General features: G+C 38.3%; 1 protein-coding gene across 1 annotated transcript in view; it reads left to right on the plus strand.

Annotated features, from left to right (window-relative positions):
* Positions 1-7055: 7055 nt before the first annotated feature.
* NALF1 (NALCN channel auxiliary factor 1) overlaps positions 7056-23638 on the plus strand; it is a 563217-nt gene continuing 546634 nt past the window's right edge. Inside the window, exon 1 of the mRNA XM_058186254.1 lies at positions 7056-8017. Coding sequence (XP_058042237.1) covers positions 7349-8017 — 669 coding nt within the window. The 5' untranslated portion in view covers positions 7056-7348. The remainder of the gene's footprint in view (positions 8018-23638) is intronic.

Raw genomic sequence — 23638 nt, forward strand, 5'->3', positions numbered from 1 at the left:
GGCTGAATTATATTGCAATGAAGTAGATCACGGACACCAGTTTAAAATATTTGCTGAACTGGCTTACTGTGGAGAAAGTCTGGAAAGAATTCCTATTTTATCAATCCTGGTAGATTAGGGAGTTATAAATACATTTAATATATAAAGTTTTCTATGCTTTAATAGTAGGAAATTTTAGGCTGAAATAGGAAGAAATGCATTCCTGGAAATGCATTCTGCCAAACCTGAAGAGATAATGTCGTATTTGCTTCCCTAACAATAATGTAGCTTTGAATGTATATTTAGACATTAACAGATGTTTGTCCATATTGTATAAGCTTAAGACTGTGCCCTAGTAATTTCTCTAACCATTATTTCCAAATTAATAAAGTTTGGGTTGAATTTAAACCATAAGTATGAAGAATAATTTCTGGATTATAAATTCTATCATAACTTATCATTAGCTTTGGCTAGAATTGATGGTACTTGGATTCCAATACAGGAACAATTGCAGGTTCTTTAGCCTTACATTAATATACAAAGATTTAACAAGTGACATTATACGGCAACACTGTCTCCATATTTAGTTAATTTAATGGAATACTGCTAAGCTATGGTAGAGTTGTTACATTCACCCAATGCTTTCTCACAGTTGCTGTCTAAAATACACTCTTTCTCCTCACTTTAAATCGTAATGTATGAGTAAGGGACCTTTCATTATGCATTGTTTGTCAGGATAGATCTAAATGTTAGGAAAATTAAAATCACCATCATACATTTGTTAGCCTTCAAGATGCAAGCCTCTTGTTTTTGTTGCAACTAATACTGTGCTACCAAATGATTCTGCAAAGGCCAGTCAATCTGAAGGTTTCAAGAGAAACTCAAGTCTTTTTAGTAGTGTTACTAAAGTAACTAGTGTTACTAGGTAGTGTTACTGTATTAATGGAATTAATTAGAATCAACAGTCAATCAACATCATTTGTATGCAAAACCTCCATGGGAAAGTATAAATTCATATCTTGTTCTAAGCTTCTCTCAAGCAACTATTTTAGTGTTGTAGAATAGAATCCTGGACTAGCTAGGCCTCTTGTTAACTGCTTGTATCTATCCCTGTAGAAATAGGGATATGTTTGTGTGCATTTTATTTATCACATCATACAATGTTTATAAAAAGTTTTCCAAATGTGAGTATTTGTTTTCAGCAAAAAACAACAGCCAAAAAGAAAGGTAGTTATGTAATAGTGATGAATTTCCAAATGAATGGAAATTCATTTGGGATATGGGAAATGTGATTTTTGATATACAGAAATTTTACAGGACTTTGGAAGGTCAATATTAATACTATGAACTGTGCACAGAAAGCAGCAGATGATCAATGTAGTTTGAAGACATGGGAGATATCCTGTTACAAAGGAAAAATGTAGCAGGTACATCAAGCTGAGAAAGAGGAAAGCACTGGTTCTTATGAGGAGCAAAATAATTGCCATGCATATTCTCAAACGTCAGACCTTTGCTTTTCATGTACCTGCAATTTTAATTTGAAAAGGGCATCCATCTGCATTTTGAACAAGGGTTTCTGTAGCTGTCAACGTGTTTGCATTGTGCTGATGAGTCCTGTAATTCACTGGAATATCTTGTGCAAGTCACTGTTGATTCATTAAGAACCAAAGAATCAAAAGGGAGTAAGATTTACAGACTATTTTAACAATTATAAATAATGAACAGGGGGAGCCAAAGCATCTGAGTGAAGGCTGAATGACCTCATGGCAGTCACAAAATGCCGCCTGTGGAAAGGTTGAAAGGAAATATAATTGAAGAGAGAGAAAATGAAATTTGAGTATTTTGAACAATGACTTAGGTGACAATTTAGAATCTTGAGTGGCTGGATCGCTTCACACTGCAATATTTTGTTACAGGTTCAGGGGCGGTTAAAGTGGACATGGAATCATGACTGATTTTTGTGGGAGGGAAATGGGAAACCGAAAAGGGACATTAATGAAATTGAAAGTTTCAAAATTTAAATAGTACACTGTCCTACGTAATACAATTAAGAGCATACTAGTGGAGCTAAGAAGTTTCTTTACTAGAAAGGGGTTAAAGTATTTACCATATGGTGAATGGTATTAACACAAAACAGTTAACAGAACAGAATCAGCAATAATTTTATACATATAACACTGCTGGATTCTATATTGATGTGCTTCACTTCCCCATGGTGTGAATCAAAATCTCTCTCCAACCCTTGCACCATATCACTGATTATTCTTTAAACTCCCAAGCTAACGCTAGGGGGCGCTGGATACTAGAATTGCACCTATTCCAATGTAGCAGAATCTGCTTGTGTGCTACAGCTGAGAATCAGATAAAGCCTTTGCAAACCATATTTGCTGAAGCTGAGGAGAAGAGCATTGGGACTTTGCAAATATTTACAGGCGATGAAATGCTTTATCAACATAGAGTTTGCCTACTGTAATTTCTGGACCAGAAAAAGAGAAAAATGTACATATTACAAGAACTAAATCATTTGTTGTTGTTTTTTTTAACTAAATGTCACTTGAACAATCAGACTTTATTTACAAAATATAGAAAACACATCACTGTTTATTTTGTACTAAATATTTAGAAAAATAATTACCATGTGCCTAGCTGCTATTAATTAAAGGTCATTGTCATATATCAGGTACAGACTATTGACTAATGATCACCTATTTTCTTTCTAATAAAACGTATTCCAGTTGAGAGTTTGTAAGCTCTATTCAATGCAGCATTTTCACATTATTTTTCATTTTTTCATCTGCAAATCAAAGCAATAAAAATCGATATTCCACATAGTGTCAAATGACAGCTTGAGAGCTGCTGAACTGTATAACAGCAGTTATACAACTACCAGCATTTTGAAAATGGTCAATAAAAATTTCCCACAAGAATGGGTTTAGTGCAGAATCTGTAAAGAGGTCTTAAATTGCAGGGAGGCAGATTCTGCTTGAATGTTAGAAAATCATCCTGAAGGCAAGAACAGTTATATAAATTAATTATCCAAAGAGGCAGCGGTCTCTTTCTCTTTCCTTCATTGGATGGCTTCAGGCAGAGGCTGGATTCTTGTCTAGGAAGCTTTAATTTGGATTTCTACAGTCAAGATTCTTATATTGAACTGCTTGTTTGAATGATAGACTACATTTGAAAGAGGTGCTCATGGAAGCAATAATAGACCACTTGTTAACGACCTATTAAAGCAACCTTGTCTTCTTCCAGGATTGTACAGATTCTGCAAGGTAGCTTCCACTGCAGACCTATTTTCTTTAAAACAGAGTGCACAGTAGTCTTATTTTGTCTTCATTTCTGAAATGCAATTATGCAAATTTAAGTAGTGCAGCTCCCTAGATTTGTTGGATGTGGACAGAGTATATATCCAGTATATAAAAATATATGAATAGTGCAGTAATAGTTAAGTTGTGAGGGCTTGCACCAGTATTTCTTTCTGCTCCCCCCAATCTAATTTATCTTCCTATCTGTTTACATATTCTTTGGCAAATATGGGACCCCTGCCCCTAAATAGAATTAAAAATAGCCCTTGGAGATTGTTTTAATAAAATAAGTGGCCTACTGGAAAGAGATGAGTCACCCCTTATACTTGTTAACTGCATTTTAATTAAAAATAACTCATAGCGGAAATGAACACTAAATACAGGTCTCCTATGTCATACTTAGTTTGGGCCAACTTGGAAAACACAGTTTTGGCATAATAAGCTTGTTATTTAACTGACAGAACTTCCAGGTAGTATTTCCAGCCATTCTATCACCTACGTCTTATATTTTTAGGATTGAAATTAAGTATGAGTGGCCCATTCTCACAAGATGCTACAAGCACTTCTGTTCTGTAAATCTCCAATGCTCATCAAAAACCAGAAGCCAATCAGAATGTGATTTCTGGCCAAGTGATTAGCTGTTTTAGTCAATCAGGAACCAGCTGTTAATGTTTTGCTTTTCTTCTCATCATCTGCAGTAAGAAAAATATTTCCCCTTCACTCTGCAAAGGAATAAAAATAAATAAAATAAAAGTGCTTCACATGCTCATCATAGATGCATACTATTGGTATGACAAGACTATACCCAATCTGTCCCTCTTCTCCCAGAAGTCTGGAACTGGGGCTGGTTTCTGTATTTCCTCCAAGTTCACATGTACAAACTTGGTAAATTTTCATAATAAAACATAGGTGCTCTTACAGTGCTTTGATGTGTTGCAGATGGAAGTCCCAAAATCCATCCTACAATTGCAACAAAGAAATGGTACTAAACATAGTGGAAAAGACAGAGGGGAAAATTGTAATTCAGTTCCAAAAGGCTTATCTATGCCACCTGAATACATATGAACCCACCTGAAAATGCTACTATAGACAACTATTAATGTAACTGCACTTTGATATGTATACACTATTTAAGTCTGTAAGAATTCTCTGAAATAGACAAATAAATCAAAATTAAAATTTGATAGGACCTCACTTTGCTGTTTCTTGAAAAGTGTTGTTTCCCGTTTTCTGTAATTCTGATACCTATAAGTCAATCTCACTATAAACATGCATGACATCCTTAACCATTCCTGTATGGAAATGCAGTTAATGCATATAATTTAACATATTTTGCAAGTTTTACTAATCTTAATGCTGAAGTAACAAAATTCAAACATATCATGTAACTGATATGAGCTATCCTGTGATTTCTCTTGTAACATTAACCGAACATTAATCTCCACAGCTTCATTTTTTTTTCTTCCATTCAATTGTGTCTGATTCTCTGAGATTGTTTGGACAACACAACTTCTATAACATGGAATTTTATTTATGCATTATGCTTCTCATTTACTAGGCAATACCTTAATGACATGGCATAAAAGAGACAGACTGGGACTAAAATTAGATTGGGTCAAGATATCTGTCTAGCTTCTGTGGGAAACAAAATACTCAGTAGCATAACTTAGCATATTATGTCCAGATTTGAGGCCACCATTCTTTGAAAGAAAAGATCACATGTCTTTCATTTTAATGTTTAAAGGACTAAAGAGATGCATTTAAAAATTGATTATTATCTGTATTACATCTAGATATCTAAATATTTTAACCAATAGATTTTATATTATTAAAAACCACACTATGCCTATCTCCCAATCAGTAAGATACCTAAGGATTAAGCAACATAAAACTTCATTTCCACATGAAAATCTAACTTCTAATTGGTATTCTAACACTGGCACAACCAAAGGTGTAATTTTATGGACTCCTTTTCAGAAACACATCCTACCACACTTGCTGGCATTTGCTTTGTGTACATGGGCATCAGATTGGTTTGTGGCCTACTGCCAGTCTATTCTGCTGCAAATCCTTTTGGTGGTGCTGTAGCTGTTCTTGAACACGGGCCATCAAAATAGAAGGAAGATGGAGAGTTGCTGCACTAATAGCAGAAGCATAGTGAATATTCGTATGAATAGTCTTGGAGGCATCTGGATGGGGGTGGGTTAGGCATTAAGTGCTGCCCCATCTTCCCCTTAAATTCACCTGCAGTTTTTTCTTCCTTCAAGAAGAGAGCAAAAACGTATTTTAAAGGCTAAAACTAGACTACCCCCACCCTCTGATTAGCTACTTTCATAAGGAGTATAGCAACTCTCCATCAAAACAGACTGGCTTGTAATCTTCAACTCCAACTCCTCAAACACCAACACTTCTCTCTATAGTAGACACAATAAGCTTCAGAATTGTAAGGGATGTCCTTACGATCACGTTCAGTTAGGAAGGCAAATTATATTACTCCAAAGCGTCACCGCACAGGTACATATAACGCAAAACGTAACACAGCCATTGCTATTAAATACAGTAAACGCAAAAGGTATTTTTCTCTAGCCCGTGAAAAAAGAACTTTCTTCAATCAAATTCTGAACTAAGAGAATAGCGCGAAGAGGCAGATTTTCAGCAAAACGAGCTTTAGCGCTTTCTGCTTCTCTCTCCGCAAAAGGACTCGGTCAGATTCCAGCGCCTAGCTTTTCTTTTTTTAAAAAAAGAAGAAGAGAGAGCCGCAAAAGCCAGAAGAGAAAGTTCTATGCAACTGCGTGTCTTCTGCACTACGAAGTGGCTCGGGAAGAGCTGGCGGCTGCCCGTATATGACAGAGCCGCTAGACGCGCCATAGGTTAGAGCTTTGGGGAGAGTGGAGGGGAAAGGGGCACGCAGGTCCCAATGGAAACTGGGTCTTCAGCAACCGATGCCTGAAATCGATGCAGGAGACACGCCGGAGGCACTCACCCCTGAGGATCCCCGGTGCATCCATCTTCCTTGAAGGGCGAGGGAGGAGAGTTGGGAGACTTCCCCCTCGAGCCAGAACGTCAGCGGTGGGGATCCTAAAAGCGGCGAGAACCAGCCACAGAGTGGCAGGCAATTCCCCAAATCTTTCCCCTTCCCTCGTCTCTCTTCTCCTCCTCAGCCCCCCCCCTCCTCCCCAGTCGAAAGAAAGCAGAGCACGCCGCGCCGCCGCCGCCGCTGCCAATGCGCCAGGCTGGCGGCGCAGGAGGAGATGACGCAAAGGGCCGTGCGCTCCCCACCAAAAAAGTGCTTCTCCCGGACGAAGATGGCGGCAACTTAGCGCAGGGCCCCAAGATGAGGGTGGCCCCCGGGCGGCAGGAGGCAAGCAAATCCGTACCGCGAGCCGGGAGGGATCGTGCCCGGCGGGAGCTTCAGCGAGAGCCACAGCAACCGCAGCGCAGTGGCACCAACGCTCCTAGCAGCCGCTGCAGCGGCGGCGGCAGCAGCAACAGCAGCGAGAGCAGAGCCAGCCGCAGCGAGAGCCACAGCAGCAGAAGCCGCCACCTCCAAAGCGGCAGGAACTGCAGCAGCCTCAGCCCCGGCGCTCCGGCATCTCCCCACCAGCCCCGGCAACCTGTCGAGCCGCAGCCAGCCCAGCGCCGGGAGCTCATCTGGGGCTAGCGGGGGCGCAGTCCGCGGGCTTCCCCGGGTGGCTCTCCAGGGCGCCGGGGTGGGGGGTGGGGGCGGTGGAGCGCGGCATGAGGCGACGGGCGGGAAGCGGGGGACTGGCGGTGTTGGCGCCAAAATGGGGGCCTGTGCTCTGACCATGCCCGGGTGACAGGAAAGGCGAGGGAGGCAGGGGACGGCTACCGGCCCGGCCCAGCCCAGCGCGCAGGAGCACCAGCACCATCGCCACCATTCGCACCAACAACGCCGCCGCGGCCACCCCCACCCCCGTCGTCACCCTTCGCTGAGGGGGGAGCCTGGCGCCCCGCCGCCCAGTGTCCATGCCCGTGGGGCCGTCGAGCCCGGCTGCGGAGCCCCCGTCGCCGTGGAGCCGGCCGGGGCTGCGCGCTCCCGAAATATGAGCAGCCGCCCCACGGGAGGATCCGGCTCGGGCGTGTGCTTCGGCCCGCGGGACACCGACAAGCCCTTCGCCGACTCGGAGCGGGCACAGAAATGGCGCCTGTCGTTGGCCTCCCTGCTCTTCTTCACCGTCCTGCTCTCCGACCACCTGTGGCTCTGCGTTGAGGCCAGGCAAGTCGCCGCCGGGCGCCATCGGGACCGGGAGCGCCGCGCGGAGCCGGGCATGGAGCACGACGTAGGGGGGACGGCCCCCAGCAGCAGCCCCGCGGCACCGGCCGCTGGCCAGTGCTTCAGCTTGTTGGGCGACGCCGAGGCTGCCTGTCGCCGCTTGCAGCCGGGGGGCTCGGCCCAGGCGGAGCTCTACCTTCCTTTTTGTAATTCCTATACGCTGCGCGAGCTCTTCGCCGGGCTTTCTCGGCCGGACACGCTGAACTGCACTGTGGACCGCGAAGGCGGCGGCGGCGACGACGACGACGGGGGCGCTGGGGAAGGGGATCGGCGCAGCAGGGAGGAGGAGGATTGGCTTCGCTCTTGCCGCCGCTGCGTCCTGGTTTACCAGAGGTACGATCGGCAAGCTCAGGACCGCTACCGGGAGTTCGAGCTCGTGCTCCAGAAATACCTGCAGGCGGAGGAGTACTCGGTGAAATCTGGTCCGGAGGATTGCAAGGTAGGAGCCTCGCTTGCTTTTCGGCGGCGGCTGCTGTTGGTTTTACCCTTGGGGTCTGTGGCTATAGTGTTGGCCTGCGATCTTCGAGGAAGCGCGTGGTCGAGGCGTGCGGAGGGTGGGGGGCGGGCGGGAGAGCCATCCTCGGTCTCTTGGGAGGGTAGAGGTAGCTTCCTTCCGAGAACCGCGAGGGACTGTTGATTTCCCCTGGCCCGTTTCGCCTGGGGCTGAAATGCGGCTTGGCAGGGAAAAAGCGGCGGCGTGCCAGCCAGCGAGCAGGATCCAAGGTGAAGAACGTGCACGGGTTGAAGCTGGGGGAAGGGGATAGTTAGGTTGAAGCATAGTTAACGAAGGGGGTTTCCCACGTCGTCCTTACTTGATTTGCGACTTCGGTTGTTTCCCGGAGTTGGCAAGGAAGAGGCGTCATTCAGAGGTAAGCGGGCCAGAGTGCTTGCTTTGCAGAGGAAGTTAATTTTGAAGTTGCTGTGTTTGCGGGATTGAATAGATGACGGAGACTGAGTATATATTCTTTTGGGTTTTGTATGCGTGTATTAAGCGCAGTTCAAAATCCCCTGTGCCACCAAAGATAACGTGCTTGGTTTTACTCTTTTCTATACCTCCGGATTGTCGAGAATAAACGGCAGAGAGATAATAGCTGCGTGGTTGGTCAAGTACTTACAGCATCTCTCTGAAGGACAATCTTGTCCAAATTCATTGTGAAAGCTTTGCTTGCGGGCTTTAAAGTGCTTCCTGGAACCTTTGGGAATCAAAGCTCGGTGATTATCTGAGGAGCACTAGAGAGGATGGTAATTGAGTCATAGAGGAAAGGAAGTAGTCCCAGGTGGACTTTCTTTTTCTTGGCAAATGTGTGTGCTTCAAATCTTCTCTATCAAATCTCTGGAGTTAGGATTAGCTCCAGTTTTATTAATTGCTAATACATTCTGCAGTGATTCTGGCTAGAAAGCACTGAGGGTAGTAAATTGTGGTGTTTGCTTTGTTGCTATGTATACTTGATTATTTTCTCATTCTACTCAAGCCACAATTGCATGTGTAGCAATTTTTGTTGTTGTTGTATTTTGACTGTTGTTGTAGTGAATCTCTTTACAGTTGTGGTCCCAGGTGAATTCATATGGAAATAATTTTCTCTAAAGCTAATGGCATGATTTATTTTAAACAAATAAAACTGATTATGTGATCACTTTCTGTAAGAATTGTATTGTGTTTTAAAATACCAAGGCCAGCAATATTCTTTTGAAAGAGAAAAATCTGGATGGTGAATATCTTAAGAAACATAAAGCATTTCATTTTAGATTTTGTAAAAAACAAAAAAAAGTAAAATAATCAAAAACACTTTTAGATGGAACTAGTTTACTTTTCCCCTGAAGTACTTTAGGAAATATTTATTGGTCAAGAAGAGTTTTCTGTTTTGTTTTTAAAGCAACTTATTTTGAAAGTTTGCATTGATAAATAAACTTCATAAACAAACTTGTGATATCCAGACTTTGAGGCTATAATAATCAGTTCAGCTTTACACATGTCTTGGAAGCTTGTTCTTGTGATCAACATAAGCTCTGCTTCCTATTTGAGGAAACGTAGGTGTTGAGGTTGCATGTTACTCTGAACTGTAAACTGAATCGGATACATACAGTCCAGTCCTGTGTGATAAAACACAGGGCCAAAGCGCTGCGGAGGCTCGATGCTGTCCATGGTGCTGAAAGAGTTTAGTGATATCCTTGCTGCTTGGTGTTACAGTACTGTTTGTGAAATCAAAGGTATTTTCCAAGTGTCTTAAGTCACTCAACATCACCTTTTTGATCATTATAATAAGATGGGTTATAACTGAGTTTTCCTTAGCACATTGGAAGGTAGAAGCCTCAGTATCTCAACTGTCAAATATATAACTATGTTTTGATGTTTGTACTGTTTGTACTAAGACTCTTTAACCCTTTAACTCTTTAATTAAAACTTTAGATGGAAGTTTTAATGTATCTGCAGATGTAAAATCTTTGAGGTGATAGCTAAAGATAAGTTTTGTTTTGGTTCTGAATGTTCAAGATACAGAATTACAAATTGAAAAAGCATCTTTGGAACAATTACAGATACTGTTTATTTTATATCTTATCTAGTTCTTGTTTTATGTGCTGCTAGTCATCTTTTACTGTGCTTTAAAACAGATATGTTCTAAACAGCCTCAGAAAAGCTATTGAGACAACTGTTCCATAACAGACATGAAAGCATTTATTGCAGTTTATAATTTACATTCAGTAACTAAAGCAATGATACTTAATATTGCACATGATCTCCTATAGCATTTGTTTTTCCTGTCCTTACCTCTTTCTTGTATAAATAGCCTCAAAGAACAAATGGCTTGGACAGCCAATGTTCTCTCTTATCATACTCCTAGAATTGTATTACTTATTGTAATTGTCAAAGGCTACTAGTTTGGTACTATTCTGATATTTTATTATTATACTGTAGCATAAAAATAGATTTTTTTAGAAATGTAATGAAACTGTAATAAAAACCATTTTTTCTTTGGGTAACTATCCCATGTATACCTTTAAGTGCATCATACTAGAGTAATATTTGCAGTTATGTATCACAGTCAGAACATTGTGGGCTTTAACCATATCCACTGCAGCCTTAGTCATCCACAAATAAGATTTCTTTAGTATTATGAATGATTATTAACTATAGGCAATCCGAAGCTTCTTGGCATTAGCTGATATGTTAGCTTGAACTGATGGTGTTACATGAAAATAATAATAAAAACAATATAAAGTTTTACATTTGAACTGAATACAAAATTATTTTATAGGAATAGTATCAGTATATTTACAGTTGTTTATCCAATTGCATTTGTCATTTTTATGAGTCTGGTTGGATCTCACAGTAACTAGCATGCTGATTTAAAGGCATGTTTGTTGATGCTATTTTTGGCTACTTTTGAACATTTGTAACTGAAATTGGACAATTTAATCTCATGCCCTCATGTATTTAATAAAGTTGAAGCAGGATAACAATTACTCCACCAATACAATGATAATGAAATGTAATTTAATAGAATGTCAATAGCTCTGATTTCAGTAGCAAGTTGTCATTAGCACTGCTGAGGAAATATATTGCAATTTATCTTAGTATATTTTTCCATGTTGTGCATTTTGGGGAATTAATCATTGATAAAAACTGTTTCTATTTTGGAGAACAATATATTATCTTTCTCAGGGAAATGAGGAAGAAGACTTCCAAATAAAATAGAATTGACTTAAAATACTTGGAAACAAGCTTAACAGTGTAAATACATGTAAATGCAATTAAAAATAAGAAAATCTCTGCTTAGGCATGCACACATCTTAAGGGATGTGTGACAAAAGGAAAATAGATGAAATCAAAAAAGTAAGTAACTCTCAAAAAAAGCAAATCTATATCTAAACATGGTAGTTTCACAGGGCTATTAAACCTGTAGTCCAGAATGACCTGCTTATATATCTGAGGGAGGCCCTGTGCATTTTCAGTCAGATACTGGCCTTAAGCCAAAGTCTGTGTACTGTTTGTCAGCTTAATAGCCTGTTTTCACTTTAAAGCTCTCAGGTCTGTCTTTACTGTATAATACTATAGGTTTATGTGTACAAAGCAGTGCAATGTTACCTAGACCTGTTCTTATATTACCATCTTAGTTACCCATTATTTTTGCATTGAATTGAAATATAATCGGAAAACTTCCATAATTATAATACTTAACAATTGGAGTCCATCTTATAATATTCAATAAAACTGACCAGTTGTTAAGCTTTCTCATTTTTAAATAGTTAGTACCTTTTTTTAAATCAAAGATTAGTACCTAATCTCTTTGATACCATCCATCTACCTTATCCATTGTCTTCCCCTTTTATCCCCTTCATTTCATGAGTAGTTGCTTTATCTGGTTTATGATTCACAATATCAATTCCCCTTATACGTACATTTTTCTTGCTGATTTTTTGTTGAATATGGTAATACTTTTTTTCTTTCAAGTTTTTTTGTACTCTGATACTCTTAGTAATTCCAGATTCATATTCAGAAGTTTGCATCTGCTTTCGCTTTCTCAATTTCCAGTTTATACTGACATACTTTACCTTCTTTGAGTCTTCTCTAATATTTTTGCTCATAGAAATCTCCTTATTGTTCATGGTCTTGCATATGTTTAACATTGCCATTTCCCCTAGAATTAATATTCCTCTTTGCTTCATCTAGCACAGTGTCCATATTTATTTATAACCCAAGAAAACCAAACAGTCTTACCACCTTCACTTTTCAATCAGCTGTGATTTCATTAAGCACATTGATTAACATTACTGTTTTCTTAATATTTAATATTAATTTATTTTTAAAATATTTTTTTACTTTATTAATTCTACTTCTACTTCTACAATGAGGTAGTCTAAATACCTCATATTTTTTCCCTTACTAACAATGGTGTTATCTGCTCATTTCAAATTGTTGATGTTCATCTTTCTGTTTTGATTCCTGCTGTCATCAATTCTAATCTTGCTATTTTTTGTAATATATTTACTGTAAAAGTTAAATAGATAAAGGGAAATATGTACCTTTGTTATACCTGTTTCCAATTCTGACCCATTCTGTTTCTTCAATTTCAATTATTTTAGTAACTTTGTGTTCCTTGTAGATTTCTCAGAACAGTAATAATAGGTGTTGTGGCATATCCATTAGCCATAATACAGCAATAACCTAGGGGGGAAGGATTGCAGTTTTTTAAAAAAAATCATCCTACTTATATAGATAATGTGGGAATACTATCAGAATTCACTCCTGCTTTAGCTGTGCAAGGTAGTGGTGGGCTTGTTCGATCAAATCCCTAATGGGAGTTTTGGCAGTGTTTCTGCTTTGCTCTTTTTTTTTTTCTTGGTAACACTGACTTGGTTGGTTATTTATTTACTGGTATTTATTGTCTATGTCTGCTGCCTCATTCCAAATGTGCATTCTAAGTGGTATGTTGATACTAAACATGAAAACAATTTACAAGGACAACACATTAAATACCATAAGCATAAAATGTAAATTAATAGTTAAGATCAGTGCTAATATTCCATAAACAACCAACAAATGTCTTCTGGAATAGCTAGTTTTTGCCAATTTCTAGAAAGCTGGGACAAGAGCAGCCATGTTCCATAGCATGGAGCTTCCAGGAAGAACTCTCAACTTTATGCACCCTCACACTTCAAGCTTCTAGTTCAAGGACACCTTCATAAGATGTTCTCTGGTCATCCAAATTGAGCAGACAGAATCTAATTTGGAAGGCAATCTTTAGTTTCCCTGAGTCTGTGTGAAGCTTTAAAGTTAGGCCTGGCATCCTGAATTGCTGAAACAAAATAGCAATCAACATAGCAACTGACATAATGGTGTGTCATGAAAGTAACATAACACAAACACATGGACCACTGCTGAAGCTACAAGGAATTTTTCAAGGACAGTCTATGTGAAGTAAACTATACTAGTCCATTTGAGAGATGATAAGGGAATGAATTGGGTGAAAGAAAACTTCCTTCCATTTTGGTTTGATATTCATTAAACAATATCATGATGCAATGATCATTTTTTTTCTATATTAAAGCAACAATTACAAGTAATGAAAACATGAAAAATCTGACTTTCACTTTGCTCAGTGGCCTCTTATTCCCTTCAATCAGGGACTGAACTTGTTGAAAAGACAAACTGTGGCTTCTTTTTAATGCAGATCAACTACAGAATGAAAAGTTGTAGAAGAATGGATAGTTGAAGGCCTCACCTGGGTTACCCACATTTTTTGAAAATAATCATAACATTTTGAGCAAGTATTTCTCATTTCCAATAGAAAGGCTTGCAAGTAAAAAAATCATAGCCGACTAAAATTATAATTTTTTATTAAAGATTATGCCAGGCATAATGCAGACCATATTTTTGCTCTTCAACAGATCACTGAGAAATATATAAATGTGAGAAAGAGGGAAATTTTACTGCATCTTTGTTGACTTAAGAAAAGTGTATGATAAAGTGAATAGGCTTGAATTATGAAGTGTTTTGCATGAATTTGATGCTGAAGATAGGTTACTAAGTATTATCATAGTATATGAAATAATACTACTGCATCCCTGTATTAGGGACGTCCCTATATTAATGGCTAAGATGCTGAGCTTGTCAATCGAAAGGTTGGCAGTTCAGCGGTTCAAATCCCTAGTGCCATGTAATGGGGCGAGCTCCCGTTACTTGTCCCAGCTTCTGCCAACCTAGCAGTTTGAAAGCACGTAAAAAATGCAAGTAGAAAAATAGGAGCCACCTTTGGTGGGAAGGTAAGAGTGTTCTGTGCGCCTTTGGCATTTAGTCGTGCTGGCCACATGACCACGGAGACGTCTTTGGACAGTGCTGGCTCTTCGGCTTTGAAACGGAGCACCACCCCCTAGAGTCAGGAAAGACTAGCACATATGTGCAAGGGGAACCTTTACCTATGAAATAAAACATGCATGACGATAAATAAAATGCTTAGAAAATTTTTAAAAAGTGACATGGAAGTATGGATTTGTGATATCCCCTTGGCTGTTTAATGTATTTATGGATAAAAGTACAGGTTGCCTCTGTTTCACAAATCTGCAGCTGCTAAAAAGTAGTCTTGGGTGTGTGCATTGAAATTTTTTGTGTCAATGTGGCTTGGGTTTTTTCCCCCACTTTGCAAAGCACAGCATGGTGGATATGCTTTTTTATTTATATATAAAATATGTATTTTAAAGATTTGGTGTCTCTGTAGTGCAGCGGTCCCTAACCTTTGTGATTTGACAGCCTGGTGGGGGGAGAGAGGGGAACCAGGCCATGTGAGGAGTGGGCTGGCTTGCACGCACATGTGCGCACAGCTCAATTTGCACATGTGTGTATACATGTTGGCCTTCCGCTCACGTAAGTTGAGCTGCAGGCACAAACATGCACGCCACCACGCTGCTCGTGTGGCCTGGTTCCGAATAGTCATGGCCTAGTAGTGGGCCACAATGCGAGGGTTGTAGACCCCTGCTATAATGCCTATTCTATCGCTTTCATATGGAGAAAACTATCCAAAATATATCAGCAGGCTTTATTTGAGGTGAAATATATATATACATATATTTTTTGAGGGGTGGGAATATTTTCTTAAAACAAAAGCAGATTGATTAAAAAAGAATGGAAAGTGTGAAATCCTTTTTCTTTATGCTTTCTAATTAAAACCACTAAGTCAAATCTGAGCCATAAAAATCAAATATAAAATAAAATGGGATTGGATAGAGGAGGTTGTTCCAAGGTGTAATGGTATTAAGAGTGACCTTGATAGATAGGAGGGGAAGATATTATGTCATTGGCTACATTTCTTTTGTTTCTACCATGTTTATGGAGATTGTTTTTGCTTTGATCAGCACGGTTTCTTTTATACCATGAGAGTAAATCACAGTCTTACTTTCCATGGGAATTGGTGCAGCAAATAATATACCCACTATTGATAAGCTGAGATATGTATCAGATGAATGCGTATTAGAGGTTTCTGTGAAAGCACAGTGTGTAAAAAAGACATTCTGGCATGTACTCCAATTTTTTGTTTTCTGCTTCACTTTTCTGTTGTCCTGCTGTCTCTTGTGAAGAAATACCATGGGTTCCATAGTTTGGCAGCAAACCACTAATATGTGTATTTCTGTAACAGAGGTCATGGCTTCATATCAAGTGCCAGACTCGAATTTTATGGGCCATTGCTTATTGACTCTTAATGAAAAATCACTTATGACTTTGAACCTATGTCAATAGAAGAGCATCTTTTCATCTTTTTTAGTGTATTTATTACATTAATATCCCATCTTTTGTCTCAGAATGCAACCTTATTAGGCCAAGCCTCTCAGGAAACTTCAAATATCTGAATTAAATTTTCAATCAAGTTTCCTGACTTCTAGTTTAGCACTCTAACTTATACACCACAATGATTTTTTTTCTTATTGTACCATTTTAGAAACAAAGAATATTAAGATTTTCTTTGAATTAATATTTTTATTTAAAGCAATAGTATCTTAAAGGATTCATCCAGGATACAAATTTGATCCAAATCTTACTTTGTACAGTAGTCTTTGAATATTTTGGACAATTATGTATTAAAGCAAATAATAAATTACTTTATAGATTATAGTGATGAAGCAACTGAATTTTAATGTTTGCTACTAACTTTTGCTTATCTAATATTCCAACTTTCCATTTTCTTTTGCTTTTTTTGCAGCATTATTGTTTTGTGTTTTGATTTTTGACTGTAAATTAAATTTTAAATATTTTTGACTGTAAATTAAATTTTAAATATTTTATAAATGTGCTGTTATAGCTATATAGGAATTTTAAGCAGGAGTTTGCTAATTGAGTATATTGTATGAGTGAATGATTGACAGAATAATCAGCCTTAAGGTATTATTTAAAAGCAAACAAAGGAAAATAATCAAATAGATGTAGGATTTGGGTTTCCTGCACCCGTTAATACTGTTTTGTCATGCCAATCATACCTGAGAGCAGGGTGGATTTGATTTAAATCATGATTTTTAAAGAGCAACTGTCACCTCCTTAGATAGATTTTAACTCCAAAAGCATTTTATTAAAATAAATTTGATAAAAATAAAAAATCTGATTTTTTAAAAAATCCAATTTAAATTTTTAAAAAATCCATTTTTTTATTTTTATTTTTTTAAAAAAAATTATTGATTTTTATCCACCCTGCCTGAGAGTGTAAACTTTTCCTTAAGAAGAATTTAGATGGATGCACACCGGGACAGCACAAGGAGAAACACACATACACAAATGTAACATAGGTGCCTCTCCTTGATTAGACCCTAACGAATATAGAGACAAAAGATATGAAACTAGCCTGTCCCAGTTACATTCTCAAAAACAAAGACAGTATTACGTTTGCTTAAAATCTGATTGTTTCTTGAGAGATAAATAAGACAGTATAAGCACATAACCACAAGTTACTTTATTATAGAAAAGGGTAGATGCCACCTCTGACCATCACCAGATAGGGTTGGAAAGAATTCCAGAAACAATGTCCTGCATGTTTTTTGCCTCTGCAGTTCTTATTATTAGACTCCAGAAGTCTGAAGGCCTTCTTAAGTATGGCCAGTGTGATAGATATGACTGAAAAGTGAGGGGACAATTATCTTAAAGTGGGATCCATGCTAAAGGAAAAGACAGCCGTCTAATTCTAGGTGATTTGCATTGTCCACTACAACTTTAAAAATCACCTTGTGGCCAGATGGGTGGCCAAAATAAAATAAACATCAGTAGTCTTCCAGGGGTGTCCAAACTTGGCAACTTTAAGACTTGTGGACTTCAACTCCCACAATTCCTCAGCCAGCTTTGCTTAGCATCACTATTTAGAAGCAAACTGCTGGAGAAGATGATTGCAGTGATACTTGGGTATGGAAGGATAGTTGGTGGGAAGGATTGTGGAATAAAATAAATTCAAAATAGATTCCTGTCTATGCAGTCAGGATACCATGCAGAACTTAATGGATCATAATAAATATTATGGAATATATATGGTGGTGTTATCCTAATGGTATTGGTGATGCCATGAAGAGTCAGAAAGTTCTATACTGAATCAGCTAGGTGTCACATGAAAGTCCTAGCTCTAGTATTCTATAGAAAATGCCAGATTTATAGTGTCATTTATAACACAAGAATTAGTGGAGTTTATTTTTATTAAATAGGCATATGTCTAGAAACGTTCTTTAAAACTGCCTTGGAGTACAAACTCATCTCATGCTATTTGATGCTTCCTGTTCTTTTTGGCTCCAGTTTACCAGCAGCTCTTGTAAAAGGAAAGAAATAGAGAGATGCTGGCAAGCTGGTCAACAATTTGTACTTTAAGCTGGTAAGTTAAATTCTTCCTGTTCCTCAGTTGCTAAAATAGACTATTTCATCCTTTTAATTAACTTTTTATCTAAATCCATTACTTGCTTTGAATCTTGTGCTGCAAATTGCCGGGCTACTTTGAGTTTCTTTCTTCTTTATTATGTCCACAATTTTTTCCTTTATCCATCAATGGCTTTTGCCATTCTAAAATAATTGCAGTTTAAAGCTACAGAAAATAATGTATTGATGAATTTGCAGTTAAATTCTGTGATTTTTATTTAGAAACAAGACTTTATATTCAATATGATCCTCAGATAAACATGCTCCAAGTGGCATCTTAAACTGTGAAAAACAGGAGGTTGCCTATATTATTAGTAATATAATATTAGTGTAAGCAGGACAGCAATTTTATAATATGGCTTACATGCTTATAAAATACATACCAGGTAGTTTTGTAAACAAAAAGAGGTAATATTGGGGAATTCTGCCTGATAAGGCTCCAGAAACTTAGCTATGTAAAGGAAACATTTTTAGTTAAAAGCATCCAGTTTTCTGGTTTACTGTCAATGATAGTAATTTACTCTTGTCAGATTAAATGCAGTTCCTGCTCTGTGCTGCCACATATAACCTTGATCCTTTCCTTTTAGTCTACTGAATTCTCAGACATTTAATGACAAAATAAGATGCATCTCATTTGTTAAAAACCCAATGGAAATATTTATGAAGACACAAGAATGAATTCTTCTCTATCAGATATTGCCATAGACAATGTAGTACAAATGTCAATTCCATTTTATAGAATGCAGCATTATTAAAACTAATTCAGAAGATTACTTATGAGTTGGTACTGTCATCAAAAGTATTCTGTATGCATTATGTATCTTCATGTATCTCTTGTACCACATGTAATAGTTACCGTAATGATCATTTCTAAAACAGGAACATATTTATTTAACTAATTTATTAAGCTGAAATACTGCTAGTATGGAGTTGGAATGTGGAATTTCTCAAATGTTTTCTCCTTCCTTTGAAGAGGGTATCTATTTTTTTTCACTATTTTCAGAGTGATGGAGAATTATTTCCAATTTCTCTTGGTGGTATTTTAAGCTTATTGTATTGTTGGAGATGATGGATATTTACCCAGTACTTTGGCCATCTTGTAATAACATTTCATTTCATCCATGATAATTATACTGAAATTCTAATCTTCTCTTAAGAAAATGTCAAAAATAAATTTTCTTTCAACAGATTGAATGAGAAATGGTAGTAAAATACAGTTTGTACCCAGTGCTAAAACTTGATACCCTTCCTTTCACTTTCTACAAAGTGAGTATGGCAAACGTATATAGAACTTACCCTAACTTTTTTCTTGGAACGCTCCCGTGACACTAGGTAGAATTGTTATTACTGTGATAATAGGTAACATAATTAGCTGAAAGTTACCTACTGAATTTCATGGCCAAGTGCGGAATTGAAGCTGTGTTGCCTCAGTCCTAATCCAGTACTCTAATTACTACTGATAGGAGATAGTGTATCCATTTAGCTGTTATCCCGATTTTTCAGTTTGTATCTGAAAGTCTTAAGGTAGAGATGCAGAAAACAGAACTGTTTTAATTTGTAAAACATTTATCACCTCAGGATTTGCTTTCCAAATAAGACAGTCAGTTATCAGTCAAATCTAAGACGATATGCTTTTTGAATATCCAGATTACACAAAACCATTTGTCTAAGTGCAGTGGCATGAAATAACAACAAATAGAGGGGTATTGTAGGCAAATACAATTTCTTACTTGTCTCAGGTTGTCACATACAAGCGTTGCAAGCTGTCACAATTGTGTGATAAGGTCATCTTGTGGATGTGGTCATTTGCTCTTCTTGTCCCCTACCCATGTGTGGCTGGTGTCCTAGGTGATTGTTACAGAAATTTAAATTAAGTCTCAAAACTCTTTCAAATAAACACATATTTATAGTTGGGTAAAATGTTTTTGTAATAGATTGTTAATAATTTCTCTTATAATTAAAGTAGCTTTTTTCATAACCATATAGTCTCTGAACTTTTATTTGTAAATTTGCAAAATTCAAGAGATTTTGATGTTTTCTCTCAGAAATACTTTCATTTTCTTCTGGATAGCCTTTTGAGCAATTTCTCTGGATATATTGACCTCTAATATTTGTTTTTCCTCTTCATTTGTGTCTTTGGACTTTTTCGTAGGCTTTTGTCATTTTACAATATTAGCTTTTACTATTACTAAATGTAGTTTTGTGGGGCATTGCTGTTGAGAATATTAGTATTCATAACATCCGAAGAGCAGTAACTGATTAAAAAATACTTCGTAGTGGGCATCTGTGACTTTGGCTCCTGTTGTCAAAATGACATCAGCATTTTGTTGTTGCATCCCAAACCCTCTCCTTTTTGGATGTGTGTGCAAAGTCATGATACATCTACACAAAGCTTGAGGCTTGTGTTGCGATGGCATAATATTGGAATGAAATAGTGGAATAACAGAGTTGGAAAGGACCTTCTAGTCCAACTCCCTGCTCAGACAAGAATGTTTGTCCAATCTCTTCTTAAAAACCTCCAGTGTTGAAGCACCCACAACTTCTGGAGGTAAGTCTTTCCACTGATTAATTGTTCTAAGTGTCAGGAAATTTCTCCTTAATTCTAGGCTGGTTCTCTCCGTGATTAGTTTCTATCTATTGTTTCTTGTCCTGCCTTCAGTTGGTTTAGAGAATAGAACACAGAGTAAAAGAGTTGGAAGGGACCTTGGAGGTCTTCTAGTCCAACCCCCTGCTCAAGTAGGAGACCCTATACCATTTCAGATAATACTATGGCAGGTGCTTGTAACGATTCCCCCTTCCCTTCTAAATACTGTACTATAAATAAGACTCACTTGCTTTCAACATTTGCCTTCATCAGACTTATTGGTTTGATAGTCTCCCTGTGCATGCTGCTGCCTTTTATTTCGTTAAATTAAAAAAAGGCAATATGAAATGGTATCTCTTGACATATTAGATGGCAGTTCTGTTCTTTAAGGGAATGCATTTCCTGAAGAACTCAAGTCTCTGTTTGTGGTAATGGTTCTGCACAAATCTTGTTTCAAGGACAGCACTATAATTTGAAGTTGATGTAGTGTTATCAGTGCTCACCCTTGTCAAACTGGAAAAATCATTGCAAATTATATCTTTCTTTCATATATGAATTTATCAGGTGAACTTCTCTTGCTTTCTGATTTATATTTCAGAATAACATGGCTCATAGTCTATTTAAACTGAAGAGCATGGATTAAACTGATAAGGATTGGCCATGCTAGGTTTCTAATAGAAATGAATTGATCATGATGTAGGCATCCTTGCACCACATCTTAAGCTGCTCCAGTTCTCTACTCATTCCCGCTTAACTTTAAACTGCTTTAAGAAAAATAAAACCTGTCTGGTCTGAGACAGTTTACCAAAAAGTTGCAAAGGATTGAATTTGAACTGCAGGGTACCACAGCTTCCCACCAGCCGATTCCTCTGCTGCTGTGCCCTGTCAATTTCCTGTTCCAGGGAAGCAACTGCCAATTATCACTTTCTGGGCAGGTCTTACAGAACATATATAACTTTGTGTGTATATACGTGTGTGTGCACGCGTGTACATGTGCACATAAATGTATACTCACATAATCAATACAGGTAACAAACACACACACACTGAATTTATACACCCAAACTAAAGCATTAAAATACACATGGATATAGGTACAACAGCCAGATTTAAAATAGAAATGTATGTCTAGACATCCAATTGGCCACTAGGGTTTTCCAGAACTCAACGTGGTCCAGGAATAACACTTGCCTAACTCATAGAATTTGAGAACCCAGAATTTTTTTTTTAAAAAAATACTCTTTTTCTTTCCCTGAGCTATCTCTTATCCATTTAAAATAAGCCATGTAGCCTTTCATCATTTCTTGTCACTATAGCAAGTCTGTGAGAGAAAAATAAATAATATTTTCTGATTCCAAATTCCAATTCCAAATTCCAAACCTTTTTGCTGTGTTTTAAACCAGCAACATCACATACAACAACTTAAGGTTTTGATTACTGCACTATTGCAAGGAACTGTTAAAGGTAGCTCTCAAAGACTTTAGAGGCTATGACAACCATTGAATTGATTGAGAAGGTTCCCTAACTTTGACAATCAACTTTGTTCAAGGTTGGCTTAAAAAAAGGTAACAGCAGCAGATAAAACAGATGGGACTTGAAAACACTTGAAGGAAAGAAACAGGGAAATACTACTTTGAAAGCAGAGCAGGGAAGTGCTCCTGAAGGTCAGTTTTGCAATGGGTGAGAGTATGTGCTGCTGCCTTCCAAAAGTGATTGCTGGACTGTACTGATATTTGGACAGTTTGGCAGTGTGGATAAGTCCCTATTTATATATGCCAGTGCGTACTGTACTTATGAAGTAAAATTGTGGGATGAACATATCCAGGAATGACAGTTGCTTCCCTGGTATGCTAATTAATGCATGCAAGAAGGATAAGAACAAGTTCCAGTGCAACAGAATACTAAACGGGTATTGTGGTTGTGTACACACGCACATACATACACACACACACACACACACACACACACACACACACACACACACACACACACATCTTTCAAAGAAACCAGGGGAGCTTTCCTTCCAAAGGACATAATTACTTTAAGCCTTCAAGGAGTGGTGCTTCACTCATGCTTACATCCTTTATGAGCTGCCCTTTTAAAATGTTTTGCACAGCCCTACTAATATTTCGAACTCTGCCACAGAAGGCATCGCCTGTTTTTTTCCCCTCAGAACAAATCCTTGTAAATGAAAGGACAAGAATAACATTTCCTTGACCTACTGGTTGCATAGGAACAAAGGAAAGGGAACTATATAAAAGGTTATTAAGAAATCCAATAATAAGACATAATTTAAGTTCACTGTATTACAGTTAAATCATTTTCCTTGCTGGGGAACTGTTCTGTCTTAGTTGGAGTTCAAAACACTAGTTTATAGATGTAGTGAATCTAGGGATAAACAGAAAAAAATAGAAGTGCCTGTGGAAATAGAATTTATTTAGGAATAATGAATTTGGCAGATTGTAAAGTCTGACTTCTTTTATTGAGTTTCTTCCACATCTTGTTTTTTGGGATATTTGGAATCTTTTAAGGAGGGAAAACAAGAGTGAAAAATAAGAAGAAAGGTAAGGAGGTAAAGCTAACCCAGTTCCTGTGGATTTTACTGTATTTGTTGCTGACTATAGGGGGTGGGATTCCTCTCCATTTCAAGACCATTGAGCTACAGCTGTCCATAGACATTTCCACAGTCATGTGGCCAGCATGACATGATTGAGCACTGTTATCTTCCCACCAAAGTGGTACCTATTAATCTATTTACATTTGCATGTTTTCAAACTGCTAGGTTGCCTCCAAAATGGCAGCCGCTGCGGTGACACATGCACTCATGGGTCCTGAAACTGACGAATGTTGTCTGAAAGTGGGGCCTCTGCTCTGCTAGCTGGATGTCTGTTGTGGCAGACACCGGCCTTAGAGCCATGCTGCACAGCCTCTGAGATCCATTTCTCCACCATAGACGCCATTAACACCTCACACTCTCCTGACTGGCGATCTGCCACCACTATTGAAATAAAGGAAGCCACTGAGGGCCTAGCCCACATGTTTGGCTCTCCACCCATGGGTAACGGTGACAATGACATTGTAGGCCTGACACCAGTAGAAGGTCC

This window comes from Ahaetulla prasina, chromosome 5 (genome assembly GCF_028640845.1).
Source record: "Ahaetulla prasina isolate Xishuangbanna chromosome 5, ASM2864084v1, whole genome shotgun sequence".
Taxonomy (NCBI): domain Eukaryota; kingdom Metazoa; phylum Chordata; class Lepidosauria; order Squamata; family Colubridae; genus Ahaetulla; species Ahaetulla prasina.